At 36.8% G+C, this 18,781-nt stretch overlaps 1 protein-coding gene across 1 annotated transcript in view; it reads left to right on the forward strand.

The window, feature by feature from the left end:
- Positions 1-1,579: 1,579 nt before the first annotated feature.
- CLPTM1L (CLPTM1 like) overlaps positions 1,580-18,781 on the forward strand; it is a 42,167-nt gene continuing 24,965 nt past the window's right edge. The window contains exons 1-8 of the mRNA XM_036761568.1: positions 1,580-2,157; positions 3,101-3,201; positions 5,316-5,505; positions 8,248-8,393; positions 9,292-9,370; positions 14,984-15,101; positions 15,640-15,734; positions 18,270-18,354. Of these exons, the coding sequence (XP_036617463.1) occupies positions 1,996-2,157; positions 3,101-3,201; positions 5,316-5,505; positions 8,248-8,393; positions 9,292-9,370; positions 14,984-15,101; positions 15,640-15,734; positions 18,270-18,354 (976 nt within the window). The 5' untranslated portion in view covers positions 1,580-1,995. The remainder of the gene's footprint in view (positions 2,158-3,100; positions 3,202-5,315; positions 5,506-8,247; positions 8,394-9,291; positions 9,371-14,983; positions 15,102-15,639; positions 15,735-18,269; positions 18,355-18,781) is intronic.

Genomic DNA, 18,781 nt, shown 5'->3' on the forward strand with positions numbered 1-18,781 from the left:
GACTGCCTTGTGCCTCTTTTTGTAGCCCTGTTGTGTTTCAGCACACCACTTGGCACATGGTAGACCATTAATAAGAGTTTTTTTGTTTTGATTGAATTCCAGTGCCAAACACATCATGTGGATGGTAGATACTAAATGAATGTGTTGATTTTGAATGTGAAGTTTGCCTGTGTGATTATACCGGCAAGAGTATTTTTCCTGTGCCAGACTGAATATTTACATGCTCGTGGAATGTCAGAACTGGAAAAGGACCTGAGAGACCATTTTGTCCATCTTCCTTTCCAAGAGAGACAAAGTGTGATTTGCAGTTACAGAGCTGGACTTCAAACCAAGCTCTTATGCAAAATATTGTCCTCTTTCTACTATCTCCTTGTACCTTCCACTCCTAAATTCCCTCCTGTAGGTTACAGTTTTGGCCGCTGGTATCAAAGCCTGGTGTCCTTTGCAATTCTGAGTTTTAGAATCACAATCATTTTGTGATCTTTACCTAAATATCCAGTACTACTTTCTGAACCTGACCCATCCATGTTGGCTTTCCCCGCAGTTGTGGCTGCCGGACGGGTTTCTTTGAGCCGTCTGACAGGTAGTCACATTGTAGCATCCACCAGGGTGTTCTACTGTCATTTATTCTCTGAAAGGGCTTTACCCACTTAGAGTTATGGTGTGGCAAATACTTTAATTCTGGCTATGTTTGGAACCGATTTTACTTAGTTGTTGCACAGTGATGGAGTTGGTCAGACTAGATGAGCTGTACATCTTCTTCCAAAGAGCTCATGATAAAAAACGGTTATCTACCTCCCGAGAGAGAATGGATTCTGAGTGCAGATTGAAGCATGCTTTTTTCTTGGGTTTCTTTTTTTCTGGTCTATGTTTTCTTTTGCAACATGGCTAATATGGAAATGTTTTGCATGACTTAACACGTATTATGGGGGCAGATAGGTGGTACAGTGGAAATGGCACCAGCCCTGGAGTCAGAGGGACCTGGGTTCATTTATTAGATGTGTGATCCTAGGCAAGTCACTTAGCTCTGTTTGCCTCAGTTTCCTCATCTGCAAAATGAATTGGAGAAGGAAATAGCCAACCATTCCAATTTTTTTGTCCAGAAAACCACAAATGGAGTCAGGAAGAGTCAGACGCGACTGACAACAACTAAACATAACAACATGTATAAACGATATCTATTGGCTGCCTTCTCAAGGGGTAGGGGGAAAGGAGACAATTTGGAATTCAAAGTTTTAAAATTATTTTGTTAAAAACATTTTTTAATGTAATTGGGAAATATAACAAAATACAATTTTTTTTTCAAAGTGGGGAAAAAACCCCAAATACTGACAAAACTCTTAGATTTGGTGTGGATGCCTGTGACTCTTCAGAGAAGATCAAAGAACTTTTTATTTCTCCCTTGAGAGTGTAGAGGAAAAGGGCGGGGAAAAGGACCCAGAAGCTGAAACGGAGGACGTCCTCAGGGGCTCAAGGACAAGGGCGGCAACTAAGCGGAAAGGACTACACTTCCCAGGGGGTAGCGGGGCAGCGCCAAGGGGCGGAAGGAGGGGTGGGGCCACTTCCGGAAGAGCGGTTCCTCCCTCCCCGGAAGAGAACCGGATCGTCCAGCTCGGCAAATCCCGCAGTGACAGGTTAGAGATGCCGCCGTTGGCTGTGGACGAACTGGGAACATGAGAGGTGCTACGGAGCCTCTTCGGGCGCGGCCCCCTTACGTGTCCCCGCGGAGGGGCCCGGAGCCCTCTCAGTGATTGGCTGCAGGCAGCGGCAGCGACAAGCGAAGGCAGCCAGGCTCCCGGACGATCCCTCTCAGGCCCGGGGCGGCGGAGGTGCCGCCTCGGAGCGGGGGGAGGGAACGACACCCCCCACCCTCCTACCCCCGTGCCTGTGCACGTGAGGGACTCAGGAGGGCGCGTGCCCCCGCTCCGCGCGCCCCCGGGCTCGCCTCTTGGCCCACGTGCTGGGTGTCATCTACCCCGGAGGCAGCCGGGCGCCATGTGGAGCAGCCGGAGCTCCTTCACCAGCCTCATCGTCGGGGTGTTCGTGGTGTATGTGGTGCACACGTGCTGGGTGATGTACGGGATCGTCTACACCCGGCCATGCAGCGGGGAGGGCAACTGCATCCAACCGTACCTGGCGCGGAGGCCCAAGCTGCAGGTGAGTGCCCCTCCCCCTCCCCTGGCCCGCCCCTCAGCCCCTCACCTGTGTGTGTCTTACGTGTGTGTACATCGCCTGTGTGCACACAATAGAGAAAATGTATGTATAATATGAGTACGTATGCACGTGACTTCTATCAAATATTTTGTATTATATGTGTGTATGCACATAACCACATCTGATATAACGTGTGTATGCACACGCAACAGAAAGAACATGTATGGGTGCATTAGGTGAGAATATATACGTATAACAGATAATATGTATGTGTGCATTGTGTGTGTATATGTACACAAATGACAGGTGTATCGTTCATGTATGTGCTGCACATATGCACTATAACACGTGTTGTAGGTTTATACATGTGCAATAGCTCTAACGTTGCATGTGTGCATATACGTGTGTGTATGTGCATATATGTGCACACAAATGAAACTGGCATCCCAATTAGAGGATATCTGCCTACTAACCCATGTCTCTGGGTTCGTGATTGTTCTGCCCTTCCCAGTGTAATGAGGCCAAGTGAGAGATCCAAACGGGAGACTGACTGCTGTTCCTATACTTGATTTTTGAATGAGAAGACAAATTGCTGCTTGGGGAGTTTGGTCTTAGTTTCTTCAAATAAATAAGATTTACCGTGTCTGTTTACAGTTGGGCAAAGCCCTTTGATTCCCTTTCCTCCATTCTCAGGGGCTTTTTATTAGTAGCTTTTGTAAATAGGCTATCAGATTATCACCAGGTATGGTATTCTCTCTTTTTGTCTTTATAATGTAGTTTAGAATGTCTTAACTTCCAAGATGAAACTTTTTGTCAGCCTCTTTAGCTGGTCATATTGGAAAAGTGTCAGAAGTGTGTGTGTGGAATGGGGAAACTTTGTTGGATGTGTGTACATTTTCTAACAAGGGTCCCTCGTGCACTAATTTTCCTTTATCATCATTGCCAGCTGAGTGTGTACACCACTACAAGGTCCAATCTTGGTGCTGAGAATAATATAGATCTGGTTTTGAATGTGGAAGATTTTGATGTTGAGTCTAAATTTGAAAGGTATGGTATTAGTGTTGTAAATTTTTAAATGAAACTTTGGTGTTTTTCTTGTTGAAGTACGTTGTTTAAAAGCTAAAATCATAAACGTAGCATTCTATTCTGTCATAAACAAAGCCTTAATTTTATCAAGTTTAAGAAACAAAATATTCCTGAATTAGAGCAACATGCCAGAGTACATTATGTATAGTTAGAATCACACTTTAGAATCACCAAATCAACCCAAAAGAACAGTAATAACAATGTGGTGAACAACATACAAAAGATAGTTTCTAGAACTAAAAATAACTTATTTCACAGAAATTAATGTCAATGTTTACATTGAGTATGCTTATATTATTGATATTGCGTATGAGTAGTATATTTTACGCAATATGAAGAACTTGTATTTTCTTTGCTTAGTAAAAGTAAAGGTTCTTGAGATAAGAAAATAGAATGAGTACGGAGGCTAAATAAGAGAAAAGTCTAAAAATGTAAAGTTAAATTACTTTTTAAAATGGGAGACAAAAATGAATTCTATCTTATCAAATTTTAAAGGTAGGAAGGTAATTATTTTAGGATTCTCATTTATCTGGTTTTCTCAGTTCTTCACAGCTTTTAAATGGAAATCATCGCTGGAGACTAGGGCCATAAAATGCTCCATTTGTGCACCAAAATTCTAATTAATATTTTTTTGTCTGAAATTGTGATTTCCTTGGTGTAAAGAATCCCCAGTGAGAAGACAGCCCCTACCCATACAATCAACAACTGACAATCTAACAAACTTGACAGTATTAGGAGGAGCACTATGACACTACACAGTGTCAGTCAGGAATGCTTGCTTTTGTCGCAAGAAATCAAAATTTGACCAGAGAACACCATTTTTTTTTTAATGTGGTGTTAGTGGATGCATTTTTTTTTAAAATTTCTGGTTGAATGATCTTATCAAGAAAGTTCTAGACTAGCAATTAAGGAATTTATGAGACAGATACTACTAATTCACTGTTTCTTTGAAGCTTGTTTTAAAATCCTATGTGTGGAGATTTTATTTTTTATAATAGTGATGGGTTGTTTTTCATTATATCTGTCACTACAATAGGACTTCTTTAGAGATAAAAAATGCTTAGTGTCTAAAATTATTAAAATATTTGGATATTTTAATGCCATATAATTTAATGCATGTAGAAATTTGACAGTTTGCTATATTGGAATCATAAAACAAAATTATGTAATTCTTAAAAAACTTAAAGAACAATGACTTAACAAGCTGCCATATAATTTAAACCTGTAATAGTTACGTAGGCAAAATCTGGCTGGTTCAAAGAAAAACTGATTTCCATAGGCCTACATATTTTTCTTTTGTTTCTAATAAAATACTGTCCTTGATATATGAAGATGAAACTACAGATGCACTATGTTAAGTACATAAAGTTTGTGACTTCCGTTGAAGAGAAAGTAGATCTAGATCTAAGATCTACTAAAACCATGAATGTTTCTGGAGACTTTGATTGCTTTAAAGTTCTGACCTCTGTGAAACAACACCTAGTACTTTGATTACTTGGAGTACTTGATTTAAGAGTTTGGAGACCTTTGGAAACCTTCAAAACCCTTCTCAAACACATTAATTTGATCTTTGATCACAACCTCATTACTTAACCTCCCATGAAGTAGAAAGAACTATGAACTTGGAGGCAGGGTCAAAATTTGAATACAGGCTCTGCCACTTTCCACCTGTGTGATCTTGGACAAATCACTTAACTGATTTGGACCTGAATTTTCTCATTTCTACAGTGAGATGGTTGGACCAGATGGCCCTCTTAAGGTCCCTTCCAGTTCTGTATTTGTGATTCTTTGATCTATGATTTACAATTTATAAAATGGTGGTAATTTTTACACTTAAGTACACCACAAAATTGTAGTTAGGAAATGAACATTTTAAGCAAGATACAAATATGAGTTGTTTTTGTTGTTAAAATGCTAATTATTACAAAAATAGTTATGAAAATGTACTACTTTCAGTGAAGTCATGTGCAGGTGTCTTTTTCATTAATTCTAAAACTATAATTGGTTGATTTGAAACTGCTGTTATTATTCATACTGTGCAGGTGATTGTTATCTTTATTTTATTTTTGCTTTAGGACAGTCAATGTGTCTGTGCCAAAGAAAACAAGAAATAATGGCACATTATATGCTTACATATTTCTTCACCATGCTGGGATCTTGCCTTGGCACGATGGTAAGCAGGTGCATATAGTCAGTCCTCTCACTACATACATGGTTCCCAAACCAGAAGAAATCAATCTTCTCACAGGAGAATCTGCTACCCAGGTAAGCTTAATGTTTACTCTTCAAAATGGAGCCTGTTCTGTTTTGCTGTTCTTGGTTGTTTAGAGATGTGGCAGGTCTTGTGAGATAGCATAGAAATTTTAATTTTAAAATCACACTATGATTTTGAAAGTAAGGAAATGTTTGAATTTAATCATTTGCAATGGAATTGAAGCATAACATAACAGATAAGTCACGAGACTGGAGGTTGGAAAGATCTAGATTCCAGTCCTGTGTCAGTCACTTACTAGCTGTGTGATCTGTGCAAGTCCCTTAACCTCTCGGAGTCTCAGTTTTCTCAGCTGTAAAATGAGTTATAATAAGAGCACTTATTTCACTCCATTGCTGTGGGTTTCAAATGAGGTAATGCATATAAAGTATTTTATATGCCTTGAACTGCTATGTAACATAAGTTATTAATTTTTTGTTATTTATTGGCAAGGTTCATGACATTTAATGGTAGGAAATGCAAAAACAAATTGGGAAATAATAACCTAAATAGTTAGCCCAAACTACTTCCCAAATCCATGGCACGTTCCAATTTCATAAAATTATTTTTGAAAAAACTTCTATAATCTGTTTTTCATCTATTAGAAATCATTTTGAAAATCAATTGCTTATTTCCCAAACTATGTTGATACTCCCACAGCCAGCAACTTCACAATTTAATAGAACAAAAAGGGCAAAAAGTATTTGGATCCTTTTTTACCTTTACTGCCATACTTAATTATTTATTAAGATGATTATAGACTTGAAAAGGAATGTAAGTAAATAAAAAATGAGATGAGTTTTAGAACAAGATTACTTGCTTTGGAGAAAACGCTTTAGATGAGTGACTTGTACAAAATGTTCTACTGAATAAAGTCAGTCAGATGATGAACTGATCAATTAAGAAAAAATAGAAACTGACCAATTACTTATACTTCACTAGCTCTGTGATCCTCATTAGTGTGAGAATTTCCTCTACCAATGTAGAAAACAAACCACCTATACTTTTTAATCATATATAAATTCTTGTCCTTTTTCTTCATTTTTCTTGGTCTTTTACTTTTTCATGGATGCCAGTGCAACACTTGAACTCTTGCTCACCTTGCTCAACTTAACTCTTACTGTCTTGATCAGCCCACCTCCCTTTCTGGTCATACATGTCCTCAGTGAGGATCATAAAGTTGAAGCTGGAGAAAATCTTTGAGGACATGGTCCAGTCCCCATATCTTACAGGTCAGGAGACTGAGTTCCAAGGTCACACAAGTAGGAAGTAGCAAAGAACAAGATTTGATCCTTTGATTCCAAAGCTAGGTCTCTTACTTCTCACATGTGAATCATTGATGTCCCTTTGTTTTAGAAGGTAAATAAAATAATGTAGGAAAATATTCTTTCTAAATCAATGTAAACAGTTGTTTTTTTTAAACTTTCCTTGTTAATTAGCCCTCAACCTCTGTGCAGTATTTCTATTCTAAGTCCTTTTCTGAGTTGTATTTAACAAAGATTTATTGTCAGTTATCTCCTTTTCTTTCTAAACAATTTCTGACACTTGGTTTTGGAAGGATCTTCTTTTTAGTTTAGTTTCTGATTTGTTAAAGCAGTAAACTACCGGTGGCTGCATTGTCTTTTATGTATGTCAGAGGTTTGGAAAAGAATGATTGGGAGGCCTTTCTGAGAGCAGACAAGAGCTCACCTTAGTAACTCAAAACTAGAAGGGTTGAGCGTGCGCAAAGCATGACAGCCTCATGACTTTCTCTTTCAGCTGGGAAGATGGAAGTGAGAGAAAATAAATTAGGGTCCAAGGCAAGTTGGGTGGTGATGGGCTAGAATGGAATGTTTAGACTGAGCCATTAACAGGTAGTGTGAACTCTTTATCTGCTTTATTACCAAAATGTAAAGGTTCCATATGCTGGTATTTAGACATTTATATTTTGACAGTATATAAGAACGTTTAAGTTTATATACTCATTTTCCATTCATTCAGAAAATACTAAGTACCTCCCAACCACTTGTTTAGGGAGAGGTTCCTGTACTCAGGGAACGTGGAGGCAGCCCAGTGGCAAAGCACAGTCCCAGAGTATTGGGAGCTTTTGTGTCCTGCCTCATGACTTAATAATTAACTGACCCTGGGCAAATCTCTTAACCTCTCTGTTTCTACTTCTTCATATTCAAAATGGGATAATAATAGCATCTGTCTTACAGGGTTGTCGTGAAGATTAAATTAGATAATATACATAAAGCATTTTATGTCAGTTAATAATGCTAGGGGTGAAAGCATAAGTTAATCAGTAGCTATGGTACAAATGGGATGAAGAACTTTTGGCCTCGAGGCCACATGTGGCCCTCTAAGTCCTCAAGTGCAGCCCTTTGACTGAATCCAAACTTCACAGACCCAGTCCCCTTAATAAAAGGATTTGTTCTGTAAAACTTGGACTCATTCAAACAGCAGCATCAAAGGACCTAGAAGATCACATGAGGCCTTGAGGCTGAAGGTTCCCCACCCCTGAATTAGAGTATTTAAGAACACACAAGAAAGAAACAGTGCTCTCTGAACTCAGATAAAGAAGACATTACTACTGACTAGGAGGATGATTGTGAAAAGATCATAGAGGGGGATTTTAAACTGAAATGAAAAGAATAGGAGAAATTTCAATAGACAAGGACAGTATGGGGATAACATTAGTGAAGGCAAGGAGACAGAAAAGTCCAGGTTGTATGTTACTGATTTTGATTAACACATGGTTCTTTTTTATTTACAAGCAAATTGAAGCAGAAAAGAAACCAACAAATGCCCTAGATGAGCCAGTTTCTCACTGGAGATCAAGGTTAACACTCAACGTGATGGTAGATGATTTTGTCTTTGATGGGTCCTCTCTTCCTGCTGATGTTCACAGATACATGAAGATGTAAGTGATGATTCAGTTAGTAAATGAATATTAACAGTGCAATTAGCTGTGGGTTCTCCACTGACATGGGGATAATTCAAAATGCTGGGTGATCAAAACATTACTTGGAATTCATAGCTTCAAGTAATTAAGTAAATTTGCATTTTTTGAGCTGGTACAAACTAGTGGTAGAGGGAATAAGTAGGGCAAAAGTTTTTTGGATGACTAGTTAGAATCTATATTTGAATATAGAAAATTAAAAATGTATTAATACTCTAGTAGTTGAGCTTATTAAACAGATTCTGAAGGGTACCATCTTTTATCAGGTTTATTCCCACTGTCTCCTTTTTGGCTATTTCAGTCATTAGCATAACTACTCAGATGGGGCAAGGGAAACACTCCAATTGGTTAGTTTTGCTATATAACATAGAAGTTATTGTGGAGAAGAATGTTTACATTATTTGTTAAATTATAAGTTTCATTCTGTGTTTTCTCAAGTCATTACTGTAGTGAGATTACTATTTCTACTTAATACCTTGTAAATTATTATCTTCTTCTTGTATTAGGATTACACACTTTTGTCCTTTTAATAGGTAAGTGGTTATAAAAGCGCACACTAGATGGAATTGCCTTTTTATTTAGCCATAACAAAATCAGGATGTTTAAAAAAATGCATTTGTCTTGAGAAGTGTTATGATAATGCATCAGAATTGATCTTTATTTAGACATAAATTTTAAGTCAGACCAGTAAGAGTTATTGAAGCTAATGGCTCATCTTCTAAAGGCAGAAATAATCATAGGCTAGGGTAATATAATTTAATAATTTATTGTATAGATTCAGATTGTCAGGCTAAAGTTTTTTTCTTAGATGGCTTAATATTCCATAATTCATATTAAAATCATTATTTTAATATCACAGGGTTCAATTGGGAAAAACAGTACATTACTTGCCCATACTATTTATTGATCAACTTAGCAACCGAGTAAAAGATCTAATGGTGAGTGCTTGTCCTTTCATTGCTTTAATGAATTATTAGATTATTTTAAGAAGACCATGATGTTAAATATTATAGTAATGCATTCCTTTGCTAGTTTTTGCTATGGAGTAACTTAATGATTTTCTTTCTAAGAAAAGGAACATTCTTATTTATGTGTTTGAAGCTAACCCTTTCAGAATATGTAGTATATTCTGTATATAGATACTATATAGATGTATATAGAAATGTATTAGGAGGGCAGAGTTTATAATTTCAAAGAGGATCGTATATATGTCTGAAAGGTTCGGAACTGCCGGATATAAGAAATTCTCAAGATAAGAGGCAAAAAAATCAAAGCATATATTTAGGCTCCACAGTAACCAACCCATGGACCAGCATCCCCATTTTGATATATTGATCAAAAGCTTCCAGGCCCAATAAGTCCACCTCACAAGAGTAACCAGGAGGCCACAGAGAAGCATGATGGTGTAAAGCAAAATCATATACATGCTTCCCCTCTATGGTAAAAAGATTACCCACTGGCCTCAAGTCCTTGTTCAGCTTCCTCCCTTAGGTCAGCTCTGCTACCGGCAGCTTCTGCTTCAGCTTCGGCTGTGGCTGTAGCTGTAGCAGCCTCTGGCTCCAACGGAAGCTGTTTTTAACCATCCGGCTTCTGCAGGGTGGGGTGTAAGGTACGCCGGGGAAAACACAGGTTCTTTCGATCAGCTTAAGCAAGGGAAGCAAGGTGAAGGGGCCGACAAGCTTACTCCAGTCCAACATACAAACAGCATTCAGTTCAGGGGAAAAAGCCAAACTAGTCAAGGGCACTTGTTGACTAAGTGCTAAGGAGCCCATTTTTGGTTACCAACACATAGACAATAGCATATTCAGTATATAGATTCTATTTAGAACACTAGAAGAGGCAGCTTATTAAAGAGGCAGTTTTTTAATGGGTGCTTAGAGAAAAAAGAACATGTTATATACATACACTAATATATAGATGTGTATGTATGTTAACATAATGTTTTGTGGCTATAACAGAAGTTAGATAATCCAGTGTGATGTTTTGGGATTCTCTTCCCATGTGAGCTCAGCAAATAATGCACACACAGGCATTATAGGAATAAAAGCCATACCATGTACTTACTGTGATTTCCTTCTAGACTTTATAATAATTAATAGTAATAACCAATTTAATAATAATGAAAAAGTTTATCTTACCTGTGTAGCAGGCAATATTAAATATAAGGGAATAATAAGTAGCAGAATGGCAGCTTTTCCAAGATTACTCCTGTTTGAACCCCATCAAAAAAAAAAAGATGAGAATGAGATGATGATGATAATGAAAAAACTCAGAAACCCTGAAACACTGACCAGTTAGATTTTAGCAATGACACTGATTAGGTTAGCACCCCAGCCACTATGAAAATAAGACATAGACTGGACAGCACAGGGTTGCACATAGGCTTTATTGGAACTATTGTGTTGAACGTCTTAATCCAGAGAATAGTAGAGAGGGTGGTGTTCCTTGGTGTTCTGTTAGAAGAAAAATATAAACTATCAGGAGCAGATTAGAATTACTGATACTCTGCATGCTGAAAATACTTTTTACATGTGGTCTAGGCCACTAAATCAAGTAAACCATAAGCTCCCAGGAAATAAGGTTGGAAATACAAATGTTTTTATTATATGCCAGTGTAGCATAATGACAAAATTAGAAACTGATCTTAATAGTTATAGGCAGGATCATCCTGCTTTTTATCAGTGATATCCTCAGCTCCAGTATGCATAGCAACATATTGAAGATCAATATAGGGCAATCATAATAACGTCATTTTAAGCCCAAAATTAGATGAAACAAGAGCAGAAATTAAGAAGTTAATCTGAGGATCCTGAAGGCAATGAAAATCTGTCCTTAACATAAACCTTAGAAGTTCTAGCTAATAATGAAAGGATAGTAAAAAATAGTAAAAAAAAAAAATCATTATCTTGAGTGTTTTTGGAGAGGAAAAGAGCATTGTTTAGTGGAATTTTTAAATGCTCTTTTTACGTTAGATGGCACAAATCAAACTAAGAAATTAACTATACCAAAACACAATAATTCAGAGGACTGGTACTCTAAACCATCAAGAACAAATACCTTTTGCATTATTTAGCATAGTGTACAAACACTCTGTATACAATGTGTATGCTGTGACTGTTGCCATGGTACAGAGCAAGAGTAGAGCAGCCCAAGACAGCTTCTAAGGAGAAACATCGAATATACCACTGTGGCAGAAGTGCCCTGGGAAAGACTTAGTGAAAGACATTGGAAGATTATTATCAATATCTAGCAAGTGTACACATTAGACAACATGAATGCTGTATTACCTAATTAAAGGCAGCAAATAAAGATGCATACAGAATGGGATCTAGAAAACAAAACATATCACAAATTCTAGAAAACTATACAAGCTTGAAAAACAGAATTTAGAGGAGAGAGAAAACCCCTGAAGAAAGAAGATGTGAAAGATTTTTGTTGATCTTTGTGGTTAAAGCCCAACAGAATGAAAATACAAATTGAATTAAATGTGAAATGGTTAGGTACCATCAGTATAATACATTTTTAAAATGATTAAATTAAGGGAAATGACTTAAATTGTAGCTTCACTGTAAAACTGAGAAGTGGTGGTTATAAATGAGATCCATGCTTATTAGCTACTTCTTAGCACATGAATTACAGACAGTTCTTGCTTTATATAAATTCACATTACAGAAATCCAGCTTTACATAAAGAATTCTGAAAGAAGTCAACATTCCCCAAAATTGCCTATGTTAACTTTACAGTATTGTGCTCTCTCTTGCCACTCCTACCACTCAGCTCAGTGCCCCACAGCCTCCTATCCCTTTTATGTCTCCCCACAAAAAACCCTTCAAGTGAAAGCAGAAGAATGGGCACATAAAGAGACTGCCACCTCCCGTGCTGAGAGAGGATACCTTTGCCCCACTCCACTTCCCCACCCCTTTGTCTGGCTCCCTCATGTTTGTCTTCTGTCCATCTGTGCTCAGGTAGCCTGCGTCTGGCCCCCCTATGTTCTTCCTCTCAGTTCTTGCCAGGCCTCCACACAGCCAGCCACAATACCTGCATGTTCCTCCTGCTCTTGCTTCTCGGTCCCTGTTCCCCACAAATCTTGTGAACTGTGTGCTGGCCCTCTCCCTCCATGGGTACACAGCCTCCTTCCTTCTTCCCTCCCTTTGCCATGTCCAGTGCATTTTGTAAAAATTGTTTTATTTAGAGGTTACAAAACAGTCTACTTACGTAAAGCAAGAACTGTCCGTACTAGCAAAGCACTTGTATCGTCTTCGTCTCTAATGCAAGCTTGATGCCATCCTTCTTAGTAGAAAACATCACATATTAATAAGAGAACACATTAATAAAAGTGACCCCTTCCAAATATAGATCAGCTACATGTTTAGGTACTTTGTACAAAGGAAGCACAAGAGACAGTAGGTTGGTGGAGGAGCAAAGTGTGTGTCAAAAAATCCCAACATATTTTAATTTGATGACCGAACAAGCCTCCCAAAAATGCTGTCACATTTTACTTTGCATGTGTTCATTATCAAAAAGACTTTGACTTAAGTTCCTCATTCTTAGTGATATGATGTACAGTAAACATATAAAATAGATCTAAGCATAGCGAGTATGCTAGAGTATTTGATGTTCACATAGAAAACTTTTCTCTATAAAGTCTCTATTTAAAACATACCATTGACGAAGTAATGTGAAGAACAGTTGATAGAAAACATAACATCTTCCAGGAAAACAGCATACACTTGCTATGGTTCTGCCTAGCCCTCAACCCCATTATCAGTGGTACTGACTAGAACGGATTATGACTTTTAAGGAAAAGGAAGAGTCATTCCAAAACGTATTAATCTCTTGATGTATATGGCTAACTTCAAGTTACATGGTTCCACGGAAAATCACATTAAAAATCTACTTTGTTTGATGGAAACTTTTTCCAGTGATCTCAAAATGTCATTTTACCCAAAAAGTAAAATTCTTAATGTGTACCAAGAAAGAACATAAACTATAGACTTTGAACTTGAATTTGGAGGTCAACATGAACCAGTTGATAATGGCAATCACCTATTGATTGATCTTCTCCAGGGTGTACAGAACAAGTATAAGGCAATCAGAGAAAACCTCAGCCAGTATATGTTGAGAAACTTGGCATCTCAGAAGGCAAAGCTTAATGAGTGTGCATTTAAATTAAGTTAATGCCTTTACAATACCAGTCTTAGCATATAGGTTGGGCATGGTAAAATAGGATAAGAACACATTTAGAAGGTGTCTGAACAAAAATGTATAATAATTTTTAAAAAAAAAACCATGGATTCATCACCCCAAGAGAGTGATAGAAAGATTAATACTTCTTTTAAAAAAGAAGGTATAGCATTGGTACGTATTGATGATAAACATATTTTTGGAAAAAACAGAAAAGACTTCATTTGATACATGCCCCTGAATTTGTTGAGTGTAACTAAAAGTAGTTTATATCTGGGCAGAGCCAGTGATATTACTAAGGTCCAAGAGAAGAAACAAAAAGAGCTCCATGACTGACACCCATATGAACTCAACCAACAACACGTGGACAAATGGCTAATAAATTGTACAGATTTGTTTGGAGAATCAGAAGGGTTTATGATGGTGATTCAGGATCAGGTGATTGCCATCAGAAATTACAGAAGAGTTAATTTTAGGGACCCTAAATCAACGTAGACTATGCATTGAAATGGTCAAATCTGTAGCATATTGCTCCAAGTTGCAAAAATGAAGTATCTCCCAGGTACCTAGAAAAACAGGTCCTTTAAAAAGAGACCTCACATCCCCTTCCTACAAATGCAAATCCCCAAATATCCTTGAGGATTAAACAAATAAACAATGTGGAATTAGAACATCATTATAAGCAGAATTATGGTCCATATTTCACCTGGGTGTAGTCCATAAAAATTTTAAGGACACTTTTAATAGAAGCTACTATATCAAATACTCATAATATCCAAAGTACATGGAATGAAAAGCTTTCAAAATGAAGATAGTTGTTCATTTATCATGTTATTCCATAGGAGGTACTTATGTGGTGATTTATAGTAACCAATTTCTCCAACAAAATATTTACTAAACAACTACTTTGTGCACTACATTAGGTTCTTTAGAGGATATAAAGGCATTGTTCATACCCTCAAGGAACTTTTATTATAGTCAGGAAGATCAAATATACATATGCAATTTAACAGGACAAGTAAATAAATTTATGATATAGATGTTTTGAGTGTTCAGAGGAAGGACAGGGGAACCAGTTCATAGGGTGATTGGGAGGTTTCATGGAGGAGGTAGGATTTAATCTGGGCTTTGGAAGGTTGGTAAAACTTGGATAATGTGAGAGGAAAAAACATTCCAGTTGGGAGGGTGTTTAAGGAAACAGAGAAAAGTAGGAAAGTAGTCCAGGTTTGAAATAAAAGACTGGTATGTTGACAAAATGATCACCAGATTTGGTTTGGTTTTGATTACTTGAAAAAACTTCAGCACTTTGTATAGTGTTTGGTTCAGAATTTAAAGTTTTATTTATTTGTTTTGCGGGGGACATTCAGGTAATAAATCGTTCAACAACTGAACTACCTCTGACTGTGTCATATGACAAGATATCATTAGGAAAACTCCGTTTTTGGATTCACATGCAAGATGCTGTGTACTCCCTACAACAATTTGGTATGTAGTGATAATGTTTTCAGATTTGCATGTGTTTTAAGAAATTCCATGGAACACAATACTGCAATTAAAGCCCTAATTTTTCTAGTTTTTGGCAAGCTGTTCCTAATGTTTTACATTATCTTTCCAAAAATATTTGGCTAATAATTAAACGTTGTCATTTATTGACTTTGTTGAGCATATGGCCTTTTTGTGTGTGTCCAAATGCTTATGTTTGACTTTTTAAGCAGACATGCATCACCTACATATTTTTCTTTTTTCAGATACTTTTTAGAGATTATTTTACATTGCCAGTTTAATCATTGCAATTAATTATTTGTTTTCCCTATAGCTCTTTGAAAGCGTACTCTTTGTAATCTTATTTTCTTAAACCAGAAATGTAAATTAACTGAAGTGCTTTTAATTTTTCCTGATTGAACTTTCATTTTTTGGTAGATTAATAAAATCTATATGGTATCATAAACCAAAAACTGTAGCATGAGATAAATTTGGGGCTGCATATTCAACTTTATAATGCAAGTTTTGTTACTTTCTACAGGATTCTCAGAAAAGGATGCTGATGAAGTAAAAGGAATTTTTGTAGATACCAACTTGTATTTCTTAGCTTTGACTTTCTTTGTAGCAGCATTTCATGTAAGTGAATCCTTGATACTTTGCTATTTGTTCACTTTTGATATACAGAATGGGAAGTTTTGCAGTAATAAAGCTTAAATATGGGTGTTAAACTAAGAATTTTTCCTCTTTAACGTTTCCTGCTTTAGCTCTGTATGCCTGTGTCAATAAAAAAACTAAAATGCTTTAATAAGAGCAAAATTTAATTATAGTCTTTTGTATTGTAATCCTTTCTTGGAGCTGCTCGTACTGCAGCCAGTTACACCTCTTCCACTACTTGTAGCATTTAGAGCAGGTAGTAGTAGACTAGTGAACATTAATAAGTTCTGCTTCCTGATGTTCTCTCTGTGAGGTTTCCCCGGCTTCTGGCTTCAGCCTAGTCCCTATTAGTTATCGGCCAGCCCAAGCAGATTTCTGTATCTGTAAAGAAATAAGACTGATTTTGTCGTATGATTTGCAGTCATTTCTGAAAAAAAGGAATTCATAAATGTTTGAGCAATAACAGCAAGATTAGATAATAAATGAGTCAAAAGGATTTATTAAAGTGCCTATGTGCCAAGCACTATGCCACATCCCTGGGGATACAAAAATAAAAATGAAATAACCCCCACCCTCAAGCAGCTTACATTCTATTAAATGTATTGCCTCCTAAAGTGACATTATCTCACTTCACTTTATTATTCCAAGTACTTGACCATGCAGTTGGGCCAGTATCAAGTGCTTCGTGAAAGGCACTGTACTATGTCCTTGCGTGTGGTAGCAAAGTCATGAATGGTGATTTGGACGTCACTATTTCCTTGTATTTCATTCTTCTCACTCTGTATTTGCAGTTAGAAGACTTATGTATGCATCCTAGGAGACATTTCCTTTATGGGGTTGGCAAAGTTACTTTGGTTCTCTGAGCCTTAGTTTCCTCATTTATAAAATATGGTGGTTGGAGTAGCTGTATCTAAGGTCCCTCCCAACTCCAAAATCTATGAGTGCTTAAAAGGGGCTATAAATACAGATGAGGGATAACTAATAGCATCTGAGAGTTTGAGATTGTTTCCAACCTTCTTACTTTAGCTTCAAGCTGATCAGTTTATCAGCAAGTATTTATTAAGCATGCACTATTCTAGGCATTGGGAATACAGGTAAAAAGAACAAAGTAATTCCTTCTGTGAAGGAGCTTACTTTCTGGTGAAGAAGACAAATACTTTTAAATACATGTGCAACGTAAATATAATATACACACACACACATTAGTTAAATAGTTTGGGAGGGAGGGCAGAGGCAGTTGGGGGAATCCCACAAAGGATGATACTTGAGCTATGTCTTGAAGGGGGAAAGGGACTCTACTGTTGAGGGAAGGAGGGAGTGCATTCCAGGTTTATGGGATGTCCAGTACAGTAGGGAGTTCATAGGGAGCAACTGAAGTTGTTTTGAAGGGGGAAGTCACACAGTCAGACTGGTGTTTAAGGAAAATTACTTTATGGCATAAAACTAAAGCATAAGAAAAACATAAAGTAAAACAATTTACATATTAAATTTTAAACTATATTGTTGATGGTGCTCTTCATTCCCTAAATGTCTATCAAATGACTTAACTGCCATCCTTTTGGGATCACAAATCTATAGCTGGAAGGGACCTTAAAGGATATCTAGTTGAATCTCTGTATAATACAGATGAGGAAAATGAGGCCCAAGAAGGTTAAATGACTTTTCATAAAGTTACACAGGTATTACTGACCTTCAGAGGGAGCTTCCAGCCCAGGTCCTTTGGCTCCAGAGCCAGTGCCCATCCCACTCTATCATGCTGCCTTTATCGCTAATCATTCTACCATGTCAACATCCTGCTTGAATTCTTCTTGTTCCTGGTCTCTCCTTTTTCCAAATTGTCCTGTTTTGCCACCAGAGGAATATTTATAAAAACCACCTTTTAATCATGTCTTTCCCCATCTCTGCCTCTAAAGTTAAAATTCAACTCTTTTATTCTAACACTCAAAAGTATCTACAATTTGACTACAATCTAACTATAGTTTGTATTTTCAGTTTCATTACTCTCCTAGGCAGGTGTATTTCCATAGACATGCTATGCTTTTCACTATTTTCTCTCATTATTTGAGCATTCCGATAATTCAGATATTTTCTAATATCATTTCATGCAATTTGTAAATATATATTGTGTGAATATATACTTTGTAATATATATATAATTTGTTTTATAATGATTCATTTCAGATTCATAATCCTTTTCATTTCTGATATCCTAATATTTTCCATCCCTCAAGGCCCAGCTGAAATTCCATCTCTAAAACGTATCCCCTAATTATTGCAGCCTATATTGAACTCTCCTTGCTGTGAAATACCCAAGCACTTAATGTCCACTGCTATATTTTGCACTTAATCTGAAAATGGCTGTTGTTACTTTATAAATTCTGTGTGTTTGGGCACAAGATTTTATTTTTCATCTTTAAATATGGTAGGAATTTGAATCCATGTGTGACTTAAAATAGGGAATTCAACTTGTGTGTGTATTTTTAAATTTAAGTTTATGTCATGATTTGCTATTTTCAGCTTCTTTTTGATTTTCTGGCCTTTAAAAATGATATCAGCTTCTGGAAGAAAAAGAAGAATATGATTGGAATGTCTACTAAAGCAGGTAATTATTATATTGAAGGTAGATGATAGATAGTTTGTGTCTTTTTTAACATCCTTTCCCTACCATGTCATTTAGAACAATGATAAATTATCTGTCAGCTTTGAATGATAGAACAGAATGACACCATTTCTGGTATGCTTGTGTCAGTGAGCATAATGTTCATTATGAAGTGTCTTATGAAAGACCTCGGATGACAACCTTTTCAGCCAATATAATTACTTCCCAGTGTCATGATCACTAGGAATAAAAAACATTTCCATCTATCAGATCACTGTCCAACCAAAACAGATAGTTTCCTCTTCCATAAGAGCTACATAAATTTCCTTTTATGAGAGTTTCTGGCTTATCTATTATAGCAAGGTAGTAGTGATGAGAACTTTTGATATTTAAAATTCCATTTTTATATTTAAAGATTGTTTTTACAATG

The sequence above is a fragment of the Trichosurus vulpecula genome, chromosome 1, assembly GCF_011100635.1.
Source record: "Trichosurus vulpecula isolate mTriVul1 chromosome 1, mTriVul1.pri, whole genome shotgun sequence".
Classification (NCBI taxonomy): Eukaryota; Metazoa; Chordata; class Mammalia; order Diprotodontia; family Phalangeridae; genus Trichosurus; species Trichosurus vulpecula.